The sequence below is a fragment of the Hyaena hyaena genome, unplaced genomic scaffold (genome assembly GCF_003009895.1).
Source record: "Hyaena hyaena isolate Hyena2069 unplaced genomic scaffold, ASM300989v1 scaffold_71, whole genome shotgun sequence".
In the NCBI taxonomy this organism is placed as follows: domain Eukaryota; kingdom Metazoa; phylum Chordata; class Mammalia; order Carnivora; family Hyaenidae; genus Hyaena; species Hyaena hyaena.
The window spans coordinates 688202-703563 of NW_024080704.1; the positions used below are offsets into that span (position 1 = coordinate 688202).

General features: G+C 38.7%; 1 protein-coding gene across 5 annotated transcripts in view; it reads left to right on the forward strand.

Annotated features, from left to right (window-relative positions):
- USP37 (ubiquitin specific peptidase 37) overlaps positions 1–15344 on the forward strand; it is a 92504-nt gene extending 77160 nt beyond the window's left edge. For all 5 annotated transcript variants that reach the window (XM_039233136.1, XM_039233139.1, XM_039233140.1 and 2 more), the window contains 6 exons: positions 529–695; positions 3368–3428; positions 7402–7517; positions 8982–9051; positions 9585–9723; positions 10704–15344. In XM_039233136.1, coding sequence (XP_039089067.1) covers positions 529–695; positions 3368–3428; positions 7402–7517; positions 8982–9051; positions 9585–9723; positions 10704–10791 — 641 coding nt within the window. In that variant the 3' untranslated portion in view covers positions 10792–15344. The remainder of the gene's footprint in view (positions 1–528; positions 696–3367; positions 3429–7401; positions 7518–8981; positions 9052–9584; positions 9724–10703) is intronic.
- The last annotated feature ends 18 nt before the right edge of the window (positions 15345–15362 follow it).

Here is a 15362-nt window from a genome sequence, read left to right on the forward strand (position 1 = left end):
CATTCTAGCCTAATTCTTCATTTACTCTAAACTACTTTATTCCTAGTACTTGGCCATGTGACATTATGACCAGCTATGAATAAGGCTGTTCATTTTTCTCCATCCTTACTCATAGCAGTGCTGATGATTGGTTATGTTTCAGAACATTGCTGTAGATCAGTAGTTCTCAACCAAGGACAGTTTTGTCCCCGAGGGGACATTGACAATGTCTGTCATTTTTGGTTGTCACAGCTAGGGAATGGGGTGCTATTGGCATCTAGTAGGTAGAGACCAAGGATGTTGCTAAACATTCTGCAGTGCATAGGACAGCCCCCTCAACAAAAAAATTATCCCATCCAGAATGTCCGTAGAGCTGAGATTGAGAAACCATGATCTAAATATAACAAGATGAAATTGTATGTCCCCAGCAAGCTATGTATGAGGTTCACTTCAGTTACTCTCTGAACAGTAGATGTCACTCTAGTCCAGAGATTTCATTTCATTTTATTAGAGAGGATTTCCCAGTTAACGTTGTTTCTGCTTCCTCAGATCCTGCCAGTTTTACGGAGATAACTAAAGACTGTGATGAGAATAAAGAAAACAAAACTCCAGAAGGATCTCAAGGAGAGGTTGATTGGCTCCAGCAGTATGATATGGAGCGTGAAAGGGAAGAGCAAGAGCTTCAGCAGGCCTTGGCTCAGAGCCTCCAGGAGCAAGTAAGAGATCCTTATATTGCTATTTTCTCCTTACCTGTCTTCCTCAATAACAACAACTAACTAAGCACTTACTGTGTGCCAAGCATTGTTCCAGTGATTTACATACACTAAGTCATTGGTCCACCAAAACAAACAAGCTTGGCCTTGGGTTTGAAACAGAAACAGTGATAGTTTCTCTTTTTTTTTGAAAATCCAAACGCAACAAAATGTATTGTTAATTACTTCCCATTAGTGTAACTCATTGCATGCTAAGGCAGGATGGCTTGTAGAGATCATCCCTAGTCCAGCTTTATTTTGCAAGCTCTAGAACTAGCCAGCATACCACCATGATTTCTTAATTCTTTTTTTTTTTTAAGATGTGAAATTTTATTTTTATTTTATTTTATTTTACTTTACTTTATTTAATGTAATTAATTAATTAATTAATTTATTTAATTTTTTTTTTTTTTTTTACAAATAGTTTATTGTCAAATTAGTTTCCACATAACACTCAGTGCTCATCCCCAAAGTGCCCTCCTCCATGCCCATCCCCCCCTCCCCCTTCTTAATTCTTTAAGGCATTGTTTATTCTGGTCACTTTCTTACAATATGAATTCTTTCCTGTGAATTATTTGAGCATAAAATTCACAGGAATATTATATGCTTATATTTGCCAAAGCTGTTGCTTTTGCCTGAGATATTGCAGTTGCCTAAGGTATCTGACTAAAATGTGGTATTTTCATGGTTGTGTAATCCTGTGCAATCCAAGTCATGTTAATAATAAAAACTTACCTAATAAAAAATATATTAAAAAATAATAAAAACTTACCAAAACTCCCTAGAATGAGCACACCATTTTAGTGTTTGCAAATAATCAAATTAAGATATCTAATTTGTCTGGGGCACCTGGCTGGTCAGTCAGTAGAGCATATGACTCTTGATTTCCAGGTTGTAAATTTGAGCCCCACACTGGGTGTAGAGGTTACTTGAAAATAAAATCTTAAAATCTGATTTCTATAGAACAGTGGGGTTCAATCTTAATTGCGTATTACTATCATCTGGGGAGCTTTAAAAAATACTGATGCTTGCATTGTTCTCCCCTCAGGGGTTCTGATATAATGGGTCTTGGGGTGTGGTCGGGACATCTAGATTGCTTCCCTTCTCTCTCACTCTCCTCCCACCTTCCCTCAGCCTCCCTTCTCTTCTTCTTTCCTCCTTGCTACCTCCCTCCTCCTCACTTCTTCCTTCATTTTTTAAAACTTCCCGCAGCGATTCTAAGTGTTCAGTCAAGGCTGAGAACTGCTGCTTTAAAATGCTTTCAGAACCAGCTGTTCTTTGTCCTTTTGTTTATGAGAAGTACCTCCCTAGCTGCCTTGTTATCAAGATGTATTTATGTCTGCTATTTTGCAAATAATGGATAGTAATAATTTATTTTAGAAAACTTATTTTTAATCTTTTCAAAGACCAAGGTCTGATTTCTTAACAATAGTTCCTTATAGTTCAGAGAGGAAAAATTGAGCATACCTCTTTTTCATACACAAAAGATATATATCTTCTTTCTTGTCAGCTACCCAGTTAAAACTATCTTATAAACCTATCTTCACATCTGGGAATAGAATATGAGGTTTCTTCAGTTTGGTATATCTGCATCATTCTGTTAATAGCTAAAAGAGAATCTTTGACCATCTGGGTTTCAGCACAGACTTTATATGCTGGATAAGTTTAAGTAATCATACTGTCTCTTAGAGAATATCTGTTTCCTTCCTGAATACAGTAGTATTGCTCCCAAGACTGTAATGCAGAATAGCTCATTCTGAGCTGCTTATATACTTTAGTAACTTTAAAAACAAGTCTAGACTTGAGAAAAGTATAAAACAGTTCTGCTTAAATTACATTTTTTCTTCATTTATGCATGAAGTTTGTAAATTATATTTTCTCTGCAGATGAGAGAATTTTTAGTCAACATTGCCCTGTTTATTTATAATTAGTCATCAAGTTGACATTTTCAAAGATTCTTGTTTTTCTAAGAACCTCAGATGTATTAGAAAAGTAACAATCAGCAGCATTCATTTAGTATTCGCCAAGTATATGTGTGTTGGGGGTTTTTTTAGCTAGAAAAAAAAAGGAATAAAATACAAATATTTGAATGATCTTGTGGAAATAGTTTCTCGTGCTGTCGTAGACATGGGTCAGTGATACACTAGAACCCACTCACCATCATCTCAGGTGTGCCCACCTCTTCCTGGCTCTGCACTTGGTATCACATTAGTAGCTTAAACTTTGCCACAGTGGGAGTATTTATACCATGGATATGGGCAGATGCTGTAAATCAGAGGAAAGAAAACAGAACAATTTGCTAAGCAAGTTCTGCGTGCCAAGCATTTCACACATATAAGAAGAAAGGGAATTATATCCTAGTGTCACAGCAAATGGCTTTTGGTTAGCAGCCAGATGTGACTGACTAGAAGAGATAGCACGGAAGCCTTTTTAACCCCCAAGGTTGTGTTTTAGGAAAACAGCATTGAAAAATGTAAAGCACTTCTCCACATCCTTCCAAAGGTCACACTCCATACATTTGTAAGATAATGGAAAACATGATTAGCAAATACTTCTAGCACAGCTGATCTTATACTTGTTAAATAAGTTTAATCAGTACCTTTTTAAATACCTCAGTTTTGTTCTTGTCCCTTTAGGAAGCTTGGGAACAGAAAGAAGATGATGACCTCAAAAGAGCAACAGAGTTAAGTCTTCAAGGTGTGGAGATTATTTGAATTACATTGTTTTTATGATGAACTGTATCGCACACAGAAAAGCATGTAAAGTATTATTCTAATGACAGTAACAGATTTAACACCTCCAAAGTAAAGAAGCAGAACCTTAGAATTTATCTATGTACCCATTTCTTCCCTCTACCCCAGATAAAACCACTGTTCTAATGTTTGTATCCATCAGTAGCTTTTTTCTTTTTTTTTAAATAATTTTGTCATCTCTATCCGCACCGCCCTCCCCCCCCATTTTTGGTTTTTTGTCTTTGTTTTCTGAAAAAATAAATAGCAAGGACATGTAAAAGAGCATTTTGCCATGGTTAGAGCTACTAGGAGAAGATAATATAGCTTCAGTTTCCCCACGAATTTGCAGGAGTTCACTCTTGGAAAATCAGTGGGCAAAATCATGAGTGAGTATTTAGAAGCGTAATGCTCACCATAGTTGTGACGTTTGGCAGAACTAATATATGGACCAGATGCTAGAGGCACACAGGGACACAGAATCATGGGAAGTGGGCTAGGTTTTCTCTTCTAAGATCACTAGTCTTTCTCTAGTTCTCAGAAATCAAAACAGAACACTTTGGTGATACAAACTGAGTGCTCTAGGCTGATCTAGACACCAGGGCATAGAGAAGAGAGCATGAATTTCACTGGCACATAGTTGAGGCAGTTACAAATAAGAATTTAAGCTAGATTCCCCCAGGAATCTGTGCTCTCTCAGAAAGATGGCATATAGTGGTGGCATTAATGGCTGTCTCAAGTCACATTGCTCCAGTCTGGACTTGTTGCCCTCTACATCCACGCACAGATAGATACCCTGAGAGCTCCCTAACCATTCTCCTGGGGATTCCCTTGGATTCTCTCCTTTGTTTGAATCTCTCATTTCCTGTATCTCACCCTTCCTCATTCTTGGTCTACTTGTGTACTTGTGCTTTTTTTTTTTTTAAATGTTTGTTTTTGAGAGAGCACATGTGAGGGGGGGAAGGGCAGGCGGGGGGACAGAAGATCCAAAAAAGCAGGCTCTGCACTCACAGCACAAAACTCAGTGTGGGGCTCAACTCATGAACCATGAGGTTATGACCCAAGCTGAAGTCAGATGCTTAACCGACTGAGCCACCCAGGCACCTCTCTACTTGCGCTTTGATTAGAACATCAAGTAGTAAGTAGTTTTCTTAGAAAAGGGGGGTTGTGACTTAGATTTTTTGCAGTTGTTGCAGTTATTGTGAAAGCATGGTTTCTCTCCAGCTTCGTGCTGCCGAGCAATGATAGAAGTCTTGTTTGCAGAGTTGCTGCTATGAAAGCCATTCTTTATCCTGATATGACCTTTTTTGTCCAAAACCTTATAGGATCTTCTCTTTATTTCTACACTGATGAAGTTTCATAGTGATGTTCCTTGATGTGGGTCTGTTTTGTCCATTTTACTGAGCACTTAAAAGGTCATTTTAATAGAGAAACTTGTGTCCTTCAATTATAAGAAATTTTCACTGACTTCTTCCCTATCACTCTCTTTTTGAAACTTCTGTTATCCAGACCTCCTGGTCTGATTTTTAAAATTTTCTCATCTCTTCTTTCTAGTTTTCCATCTTTTGGTAATTTTGCTCTGCTCCCTGGAAAATTTCTCTAACTCCAAACCTTCTTTTGAGTGTTTTATTTCTATCATATTTCTAATTTTCAAGAACTGATATATTTTGTAAATGTTCCCTTTTTTGTAAGCTTTTGCAAGGTGTGCATGGAAGCAATACCATCTCAAATCTCTGGGGATATTAAATATAGTTGATTTGTTTATTTGATGATTTCTTCTCCCTGAATAGATTGTTTCCTCCAAGTGCCCTGTCCTCTGTGGTTATTATGGTTTTTGCATTCCTTATTAGAGGCTTTCCTCAGTATCTAGTAATCCTTGGCTATTTGTTCATTATTAAGAAAAGAAGACCAAAAGATGGTTGGGGGTGCCTGGGTGGCTGTCAGTTAGGTGTCTGACTTTTGGTTTTGGCTCAGGTCATGATCTCACAGTTCTTGAGTCCAAGCCCTGCTCTGGTGACAGCCTGACAGCATGGAGCCTGCCTAAGATTCTCTCCTCCTCTTTCTCTGCCTCTCCCCCACTCACATCCTCGCTAGAGCATGCTCTCATTCTCTCTCTCAAAAATACATAAATAGGAGCACCTGGGTGGCACAATCGGTTGAGCGTCCGACTTCGGCTCAGGTATGATCTCACAGTTGTGGGTTTGAGTCCCATATCAGGCTCTGTGCTGACAGCTCAGAGCCTGGAGCCTGGTTCAGGTTCTGTGTCTCCCTCTCTCTGCCCCTTCCCTACTCGAGCTCTGTCTCCGTCTCTCAGAAATTAAAATATTGAAAAAAACTTTTTATTAAAAATAAATACACTTTAAAAATAATAAAAAGAAACATTAAAAATATTTTTTAAAAAGGGGGGTGCGCCTGGGTGGCTCAGTCGATTAAGCGTCTGACTTTGGCTCAGGTCATAATCTCACGGCTCATGGGTCTGAGTCCCGCGTCGGGCTCTGTGCTGACAGCTAGCTCAAAGCTCAGAGCCTGTTTCAGATTCTGTGTCCCTCTCTCTCTGACTCTCCCCTGCTCACGCTGTCTCTCTCTCTCTGTCTCAGAAATAAATAAAACATTAAAAAAAATTTTTTTTTAATAATAAAAGGATAATTGGAAGCTCTGAGCACATGAATAGTTAGGGTGTGTCAACTCTGAGTTTTACAGGATGGGGCCATTTTGAAGATGATGTTAATATTTTAGGCCTTTCTCATGGGCTGGTCAGATTCCTAAAAAAGTTTTCTAATTTCTTGCTTTTGCCTAAAGGTAAACGATGAGCCTGCCAGAGTTCTGAGAGCCAAGTATCGGAATAGGGCTGTGGTAGAGGGGTTTACTATGCACACCGTGGCCTGATTTCCTGTCTGCTGTGTGTGCCTGGCATCCCCCAGTCCAGAGAGTGTTTTACCCCCTCCAGAGGATGAAACTACAGATTTCTGTCATTGCTCAGCAGCATGAAGTGGTGGGGGAGGGGGTCCTGGGATCTTTTCCTCAAAACACTTTTCACCAAATCCTTTTTTTTCTTTTTTTAAATCTCCTTTTAGCCTCCAGTTTCAGGGGTACCTGGTACTTCCAAGTTGTATGTCTTTTGAACAAGAGTATGTGATATAAATTGGATTGGTTTTCAGCTTTTCTGTTACTGGGTTAGAATTTAGCTTTGGCTTTCCTAGGTCTGCTAAGTCAGTCACCATCTACTTTTAGCTTTCAGGATTCTGATGCTATAGTCTCTTCTTCTGTTTTTCCCATTCATAAGGGTTCGTGTGTTTTTAAACAACTATACTGTGATTTTAAGCGGGATTAATTGTATTTTAAAGCAAAGAGACACTTAAATACAGTGCTTCTGGGATTCTTTATTAAATCTTTACTAAAGATGGAATCTTTAAGTAGAGACTCATTAAAGAAAAAAGTGGATCTTGGATTTAGTTATTAGTGTAGTATATTTTAAGTGAACCTTAAAGGTTAAATTTCCATTAAATTAAATTTCAAAAGATTTAATGTTGAAAAATGTGAAAGAATACTAATTTTGTATGGTCTCTCTTCTGTGAGGTAATTTGTATTTGCTGGGGAGTCCACAGTGCACACCAAGAACTTCAAATCTAACATACAGTTTATAGAATGTGAAATTGGGTTCTCTGTAAAATCATATTCTCTTTTTCAGTTTTATTCTTATTAGCGTCCTATCCTTTTCATACAAATATATTTTAAGGAAAAAAGGACATTTCTTTTATAGATACCTGGTACCTGAATTGTTATTCCTCAGAGTGAGCTGGGTAAATTGGAACCCTAATAATAGTATGTTTTATGTTTCCATAGGATGATAAAATGTGTCCCCCAAGCTGTTTTTTTATCTTTCTAATTCTATATCTTTGTGTCTGTTCTAAGAACTTTTACAACACTTTTGTATTCTTCAGAGTTTAACAGCTCTTTTCTGGACTCATTGGGTTCTGATGAGGACTCTGGAAATGAGGAGGTCTTAGATATGGAGTACACGGAAGCTGAGGCCGAGGAGCTGAAAAGAAATGCTGAGGTAGGTGACCTTCTTCCCTGAGTAGAACCGGTCACGTTGTCAGGATTACTCCTCCTGCTGTTTGTCTTCAAAGGCCTCCCTGTCCATGTTCATCGTGGGTTCATTTTCGCCCAGTGGCGGCTGTCAGATGACCTTCACTTTCTCTTGTCCTTTGCTCCTCCTTTCTTCCACTCAAGCTTCAGAACAAAATGAAACAAAACTAGAAATACATCCTGACTCCCTCGTGCGCATGTTAGGTCGTAACTGAATAACATGGCTCTTAATGTCATATATTAATATGAATTCACCTTTAGTTCTGTCAAAAATATATTGTCTTTAAAGTTAAATACCAAAACTAATTGGTTATTATACAGTAAAAACTACTGAATTAATAATATTAAACTAGAGCACATTGTAACCTTTTTTACCCTGCTTTTTTTCTGAAATAATTGCTTTTTTTTTTTTTTCCCATTTTCCAACTACTTTGTAATTTTAATCACCCAGGACTCCACTATCCTAACACAACTACTGTTAGCATTTTGACATATTTTGTCATCCCTGCCTCCCAAGTGCGCTTTAAAAAAAGTCATAAGTACAGTTTTTATCCTGCTTGCTTATTAAAGATTTATTATTTATAAGCGTTTTATTTTTAATGGTTGTATGTACTATATTCCCTCAAATCAACATACTGTTTATTTCATTTAGGTTTTAACCATGAGCATTTAAGTTTCTGTTGTTCCACTGAGATGAATAATACATTGAGGAACTGTGTATGATTGCAGTGTTTTCTATATTTAGGATTTTCTTCTTTAAGTAAATCCCCAGAAGTAAATTACTGCCCCAAAGTTTATGAACATTTTAATGGTTCTGGTTTACAGATAGCTGTATTCCTTCCCAAAATTGTACCTTCTAGTGTTCCCTGCAGTGCATGAATGTCACTTTTCAGGGTTTTTTATTTTTCTACTAACAATATTTTAATAGCATTTTAAAAATGTAAAAGTTTACCCATAATCCCAACAGCACCACTGCAACTGTGTTCATTTTGTTTTCTAGTAATTAATCATTAACATGCTTGTTTTTATAGAGCTGTAATTATTGTGTGCATTCATGTGGGTTGGAAAAACAAGTTAACATGTTACTGACCCACTGAATAATACTGCACTGAGTTGGTATACCACTAATCATTCAACTATTTTTGAGTCTTTTGTTAGTTCCAACTTTTCATTATTATAGGTGATGCTACAATGAATAATTTTACACGTGTATTCTTTTTTCCTTGCGAATATTTTCCTAGAATAGATTTCAGTTGAGAGTAGACTTCTTGGGTCAAAAGATGTGAACAGTACCAACCACTGGATTTTTTTTATTGAGTTTGACTACACACACTGAAACTCCACCACGTCAGCTTCAAGAGTACATTTAAATTTAGTGTTTTGCTTTTATTCAAATGAAGAGTTAAAAATCATGCCCACTTCTGTTTTCTAGACAGGAAATCTTCCTCATTCTTATCGGCTTATTAGTGTTGTCAGCCACATTGGTAGCACGTCTTCTTCAGGTAAGTGAACATTATGAATTCAGCATTTTATAAATGAAGTAGCCAGCATTTACTCCCTATTAGTTTGTTCTGTGCCTAGCTTCATGAGCTATAGGTTGAATACATCAACAAAAAGTTTTCAGTCTTTTCTTTGATCACACTAACTGTGAATTGTGTTAAAGGTACAACTTTTTATTTCTCTGTAAATGACCCAAATTCGCATATACATACATATATCTATATCTATCCAAAAAGTAGTCCTGCTATACTGTATTACTCCCTTAAATTTCTGTACATGTTTTCTAAATGGTTTTTAGAAACATTGTTGGGAGCAAGGTAGATGGGAAAGCTGTTTCTCTCTCCAAAACTTCCTGTACTTGAGAACAATGCAGTGTGTTCTAAAAACCACAATTTTAAGGGGCACCTGGGTGGCTCGGTCAGTTAAGTGTCCAACTCTTGACCTCAGCTCAGGTCTTGATCTCAAGATCGTGAGTTCAAGCTCCGCGTTCGGCTTTGAAAAAACAAACACAACTTTAAGATTTTATTTATTTTAGGTCATTACATTAGTGATGTGTACGACATTAAGAAGCAGGCATGGTTTACTTACAATGATCTCGAGGTATCTAAAATCCAGGAGGCTTCTGTGCAGAGTGATCGGGACCGGAGTGGTTACATCTTCTTTTATATGCACAAGTAAGAAACTGTCAGGTCTGGAGCTGCTGGCTAAAAAAATCTCTGAAACTATTTTTTTCCCCCCTATAAGGACAAAGTATTCCCATCACTTGCTGGTTGACAATTTTGTATTTTTGTTACCTTTACTTAGGGCTCATATCTTGATATCTTGACTCCATGTTAATTACTCATCTCACAGTAGCATCTAAGTTCTCACAGAACTTAAGACTGTTATATGATAAAGTTGTCCTATCATAAACCTTCTTAGTCTTCCAGTTATATTAGCTGGAAGATCTGAGATACATGGATGGGAATTACATAGCGTTGTCAAGGCTAGCTAGTGCCGTTGCCACCCCCCAGCTTTCTCAAAAATCGGCACATGGGGTTAAAATAGTGATTGTGGGGGGGCGCCTGGGTGGCTCAGTCGGTTAGGCGTCCGACTTTGGCTCAGGTCATGATCTCACGGTTCGTGGGTTCGAGCCCTGCATCGGGTTCTGTGCTGACAGTTCAGAGCCTGGAGCCTGTTTCAGATTCCGTGTCTCCCTCTCTCTCTGCACCCCGCCCCCCCACCCCACCCATGCTCTGTCTCAAAAATAAACAAAAAACAAAAAAAAAATGTTAAAAAAAAAAACAAGATAGTGATCAAGGGGCACCTGGGTGGCTCAGTCCGTTAAGCATCCGACTTCGGCTCAGATCATGGTCTCGTGGTTCGTGGGTTCAAGCCCCACATCAGGCACTGTGCTGACAGCTCAGAGCCTGGAGCCTGTTTCTGATTCTGTCTCCCTCTCTCCCTGCCCCTCCCCTGCTCATGCTCTGTCTCTCTCTGTCTCAAAAATAAATAACCTATAAAAAAATAAAACAGTGATCAAATGAATGAGCTGCTTATTTAATAAGATGTAGGTACCAAATGGGATTGTGTGGGCTCTGTCAGTATCTGTCTTCTATCCTTTGGCTTTGCTTACTAAATTTTCTGTTTTATTTCTTATTTGTTTCATTTTAAGGGAGATCTTCGATGAGCTGCTGGAAACGGAAAAGAACTCTCAGGCACTTAGCATGGAAGTGGGGAAGACCACTCGTCAGGCCTTGTGAGGAACAAACTCCTGGGGTGGCAGTGTGCACTGCGTATGATTCCCTCTTACTGCCGCCCGCCTCACCTCTCCTCTGCCTGAGGAGAATTTGCAATTCTACTTGATGCGGGAGCAACAAACAGCTCAGGGCCAAACCAAAAGATGAAAATTGCAATTATGTGGAACGCTCCATGCTAATTGTTTTATGGAAACTTTGGTCTCACATCTGTAGCTGATTATCCCTTTTTCTCCTACAGTAGTGGCACTTCCTTTTGTCTTAGGGATACGCGCTGTAAATATATACATATGTACATACACATCCACACATGTACGTGGAGTGAGTGGAGCCTTAAAGAGTTAGGATGAGTCACCAGAGTATGCCTGCTCAAAGTTAATAGCACAGCAGTTTGAGAAGAAGGAAGGTGTCAAAGAGTCCATTCACCTGAGAAATGTGTAAAGATATACATATCAGTTGGCGTTTAGCTTTTATGTTCCTTGAGTAGTTTCACTCGAGTCTATACTCTTTCATGTGTGTTTCTTATTAGTAAATTCACTGGGAAGCCAGCTCTCCATGTTACACTAATGACAGTTTGTCCTCCTTGCAATGGAGAGGCATTTCTGCCGCCTGACGTGAGGAGCTTTTTTAAAAAAATTATTTCATGGATTTGTAATGCTTTTGCTGTTTACATGCAGTCCCGAGAAATGGATTGTTGGTGCTTTGGAATGTGTTATGGTCTCCCATTTGGTACTCATTGTACACTCTGTATTTTCTTTAAAGAGATTCCTTCGCAAAGTATACTCATTGTATATCATCTATATTATTATAGTGAAAAATAGAATCTTTTCTTTTTCTTCAGTATCATTCTTCCATGGAGCAAGCATTACCCTACCAGATTGCAACCAAAACTTTATGAGGTTGGGATTCCCTGGCAAGGATACTTGGGGATAAGAAAGAATGCTAGCATCTGTCCCTCATACATACAGAGGTCAAGATGAGGATTCTTGCATTGAAGCTAAAAACTCTGGACCACTAGAAGCCCTGCTGCAAGTGGGAAATTAAGTGCATGAGCTGTTGGATAAAGCTTGAACATTTAAATCATTTGCTGTCTGGCTTTGCCCGTAAAACCAGCTGAGAGTTAGAATGAGACTGGGTTAGGTAATCCCAAGAACTAACAAATAACAAAGGTGCGTAATAGATTTATCTTTTTAGGTGCTTTGAGTTGAGGCTACATGGGAGTGCAGCATTAAGTGCCGCATTAGTCACTCGGCCGTCACAACCAGCTTGGTTGTTAAGCAGCTTGTGAAACCATGTGAAGAATGAGTTTCAGAGAATTCTATCCACAAAATAATTTTTGTAAGCCCAGAAATCATTAGGTTCACACAGTTAAGTGTAGCAAAATGAAACCTTCAGTATTTTCTTTCATGTTTTTCTTTTATTGTAAACAAGGAGGTAACTCTTAGTTCTCAGGTAGGGACAAAACGACGTCGGTCTCTCAAGGGAAGCGAACATGTTAAGGTCTGTCGTCACAGAAGATGCAGCATCTTTTTTGGAAGATGGCCATACGAGAGCTGCAGCCCCACACTTGGATGTGTTCTGACCCAGAACCTATTCTGAAATGTTCAGTTTCCAAGTTGTAAATGGCCCCACCACTTTTTGTTAACTACTGATGAAAGCCTTGCCTCCTACCATTTACCTACGCATTACCATAGTGAACGTTCCAAAATGGTATGCTGGGAAGTTGCGCAAGAGTAGTATAGAGCAGAGGAAAATATTTGTTTTACAAATTATAGCTTTTGCTGGAAAATAACTGGTTTTCTCAAAAATGAGTGAAGTGGTGATCAAATTCTGTAGCTATTTAGGACTTCTCTTCCATGCGTTTGTATTTGAGAGCTTTGAGAGGTACTGTTAAAAATGGAAGTGATGTGAAACGGGATGGATGCATTAGGACATAAAAAAAATAGAAATGATGCCATAAGCCCAATTGCCCATGAAGTGCCCTCATTTGACTTGTTTTTGTTGTGTGTGGGCGTGTGTGTGGTGTTTGATTTCGAAGTACACGTGGCTCAGAAACCTGATTTGATTTGTTCTTCATTTCTTGGGCTGGACTTGTTCGTTGAAAATAGGTTACTGAAGTAGATGAGTTATCTCACCGCTTGTATGCTTGCAAGTTTGGGATTTGAATGTTCTTGGTCGCTGTGCATTGTTATGGCCTGTTCAGCCTTCCCCTCTCCCTGCACTCCTTTATCCATCCCCCCTTTCACTACATGTTACTTCTCAGTCAGGTTCAGTGAAGGGTTCATACTACAGATGGAGATTTCAGCTGGACCATGTTGAAAGGGTTTATTGGTGTTTTGAGCTGAATGTATATATTTAAAAATTAAAATAATATATTATATATATATATATGTATATATATATATATATACATTTTGCACAGTCTGATCAGTTTGCTCACAATCAGGGGGATGGGGCATTTGGGGTGTTGGGGCCAGGAAGGGACAAGTTGGATAGGGAGAGAGTGCTTCAGTCCCAGGCAGCCTACACAGTTACCTTTCTGTTGAAAATTACCCAGTGGGGTTACACTACTTTAAATGACATTGAATTGCAACTTGACAGCACTTAGTTCTGCAGACAACTGATCTTAATTGAAATTGGAAGGGAAAACTAAACAAAAAATTCAAACTTAACCTAATATTATGGAGAATTGGAAGTTGCATGTGGCCAGATGGCTGCTGTCCCTTTAGTAGCCAGGACTGTAATTTAGGCCTCTAAGGAGATAGCCTCTGTTTTGGGGGGGTATTTATATGTGTGTGCACACTCATTAAGTTTTGTCTCAGCAAGATAGAGTAGGAAGCAAGTCCATGAATTGTTCTTCTATTTATATTTTGATTCCAAAAGCTATGTTTACTTGCTGTGGTCTGTTAACTTCAGGCCTAGTTTAATGGCTCAGTAACAGATGTAACAAATGTAAACGTGTTTACATTTTTTGTAAAGTATACAGTGATACTTACAGATCAGCTGATTAACTCTGGGAGGCAAATACTAGACTATACATTTCTCTACTTCTCTCCTTGTTCAAGTGTAGAATTCTTCCGGAAGAGAAACTTTAAGAATTAAAAGCTCAGCAAGTGAATGTGTGAATTTATTTATTCTTCCATATTGCAGTTACCATTATGTAACTATGTAAGCATAGCTTGGCGCATGTACAGCTACAGATACAGTTGTATAATGAAAATTATTTGGAAGCACCTAAAGTGAAGAAGTACATGGCAGTGTCACTGTAGTTGAGTGTAGAGAGAGCGTGGGGGCAGGGGTTGGAAACCTACAGGGGAAAAGTAGTTTGTAAACTCATTTGTGATCTGAAAAGAGTTTATATTAAAACAAACATGACTCTTCTCCCTCTTTGTCCTCTGAAGTGACTGCAGTGGATGGTCTCAGTCATCCACACTTTTTTTTCTTTTTAATTGACCCCTCCCCTTAGATGGTCTTTTGTTTTAAATCAGGGAAACAGCTATATCCCCCAAGTATATTTGGATCTTGTATATATATGAGACTTTTAGAAAAATCAGTGACCCCATCCCGGATGCAAGTCATGTAAGTGTCCACCCAAAACAGGTGTCCTTTCCCTCCTCTCCATCTTGCTTTAACACTGAGTAATGCTCTCTCGAGTGGGTACCAAACCTGAACAGATTTCTGCCATCTGACATCTTCCTCCTGCATCACTGCAAAATTCTGTCTCTATTGGTATGTCTTATTAACATCTGAAAAACATATATTTGATTGGAAAACTAGAGTTTGTTAGGGCTTGAGAGTTTTGTGACAATTCTTTTGCTGTGTGTCACCACAATCCTTGACTCCTTTATGGCATGCTTTGATTACTAGACTTCAGGCAGTCTTTTCTGTTGTATCATATTTATACACAGTAGGTTTTTCTTTCCATGTGTGCTATATGTCTGAGGTTTTGAAGTTTTTAATTAAAAAAGTGTGCCAGTATGAATATAAGCAATTGATTTTAGTAACATGGGACTTTTCTTCAAGTACATTAAGAGATTCAAAGTCTAGGCATGTTCACTGGCGAAATAATACAGGGGAGGAGGGTCTGGATCAAGACCCAAGTTCGGTAGGTCAAATGCCAAAACAGTGAAGAGCAGTCAGCTAACCTGGCCTGTTTCCAGAGCAGAGGGGACGCGGGGAGTGAGACCACATACCTCTCCTTCCCAGGTTTCCCGCCCTGAGTTTGTCCTTGCTTCCCAACGCCTCTGGCCTGTTGTCAGTGTTGCTTACTTATGCCGTAGAGAGGAAAACAGAAGTAAGGGTCCTACACTTTGCCTAATTGAGCCACTACCAGATTTGCTGGCAGCTTTGGCCACATTATTTGTGAGGTGATTTTCTTTGTGCTCAGAGTGACTTGATTCTGATTCTTTACGTTGTTTTGTATGGAGCGGCACTTTATCTGTGTTTTAGCAGAACTGTTCCTCTGTATCCTTTACGGTTTTTCCTTGTTTTTGTTTTCTTTTTAAATTATGCATAGAGTTTTGTGTGTGTGTGTGAAATTAAAGCCTTTATTAACCTTCTGTTCGACTGTTATTTCT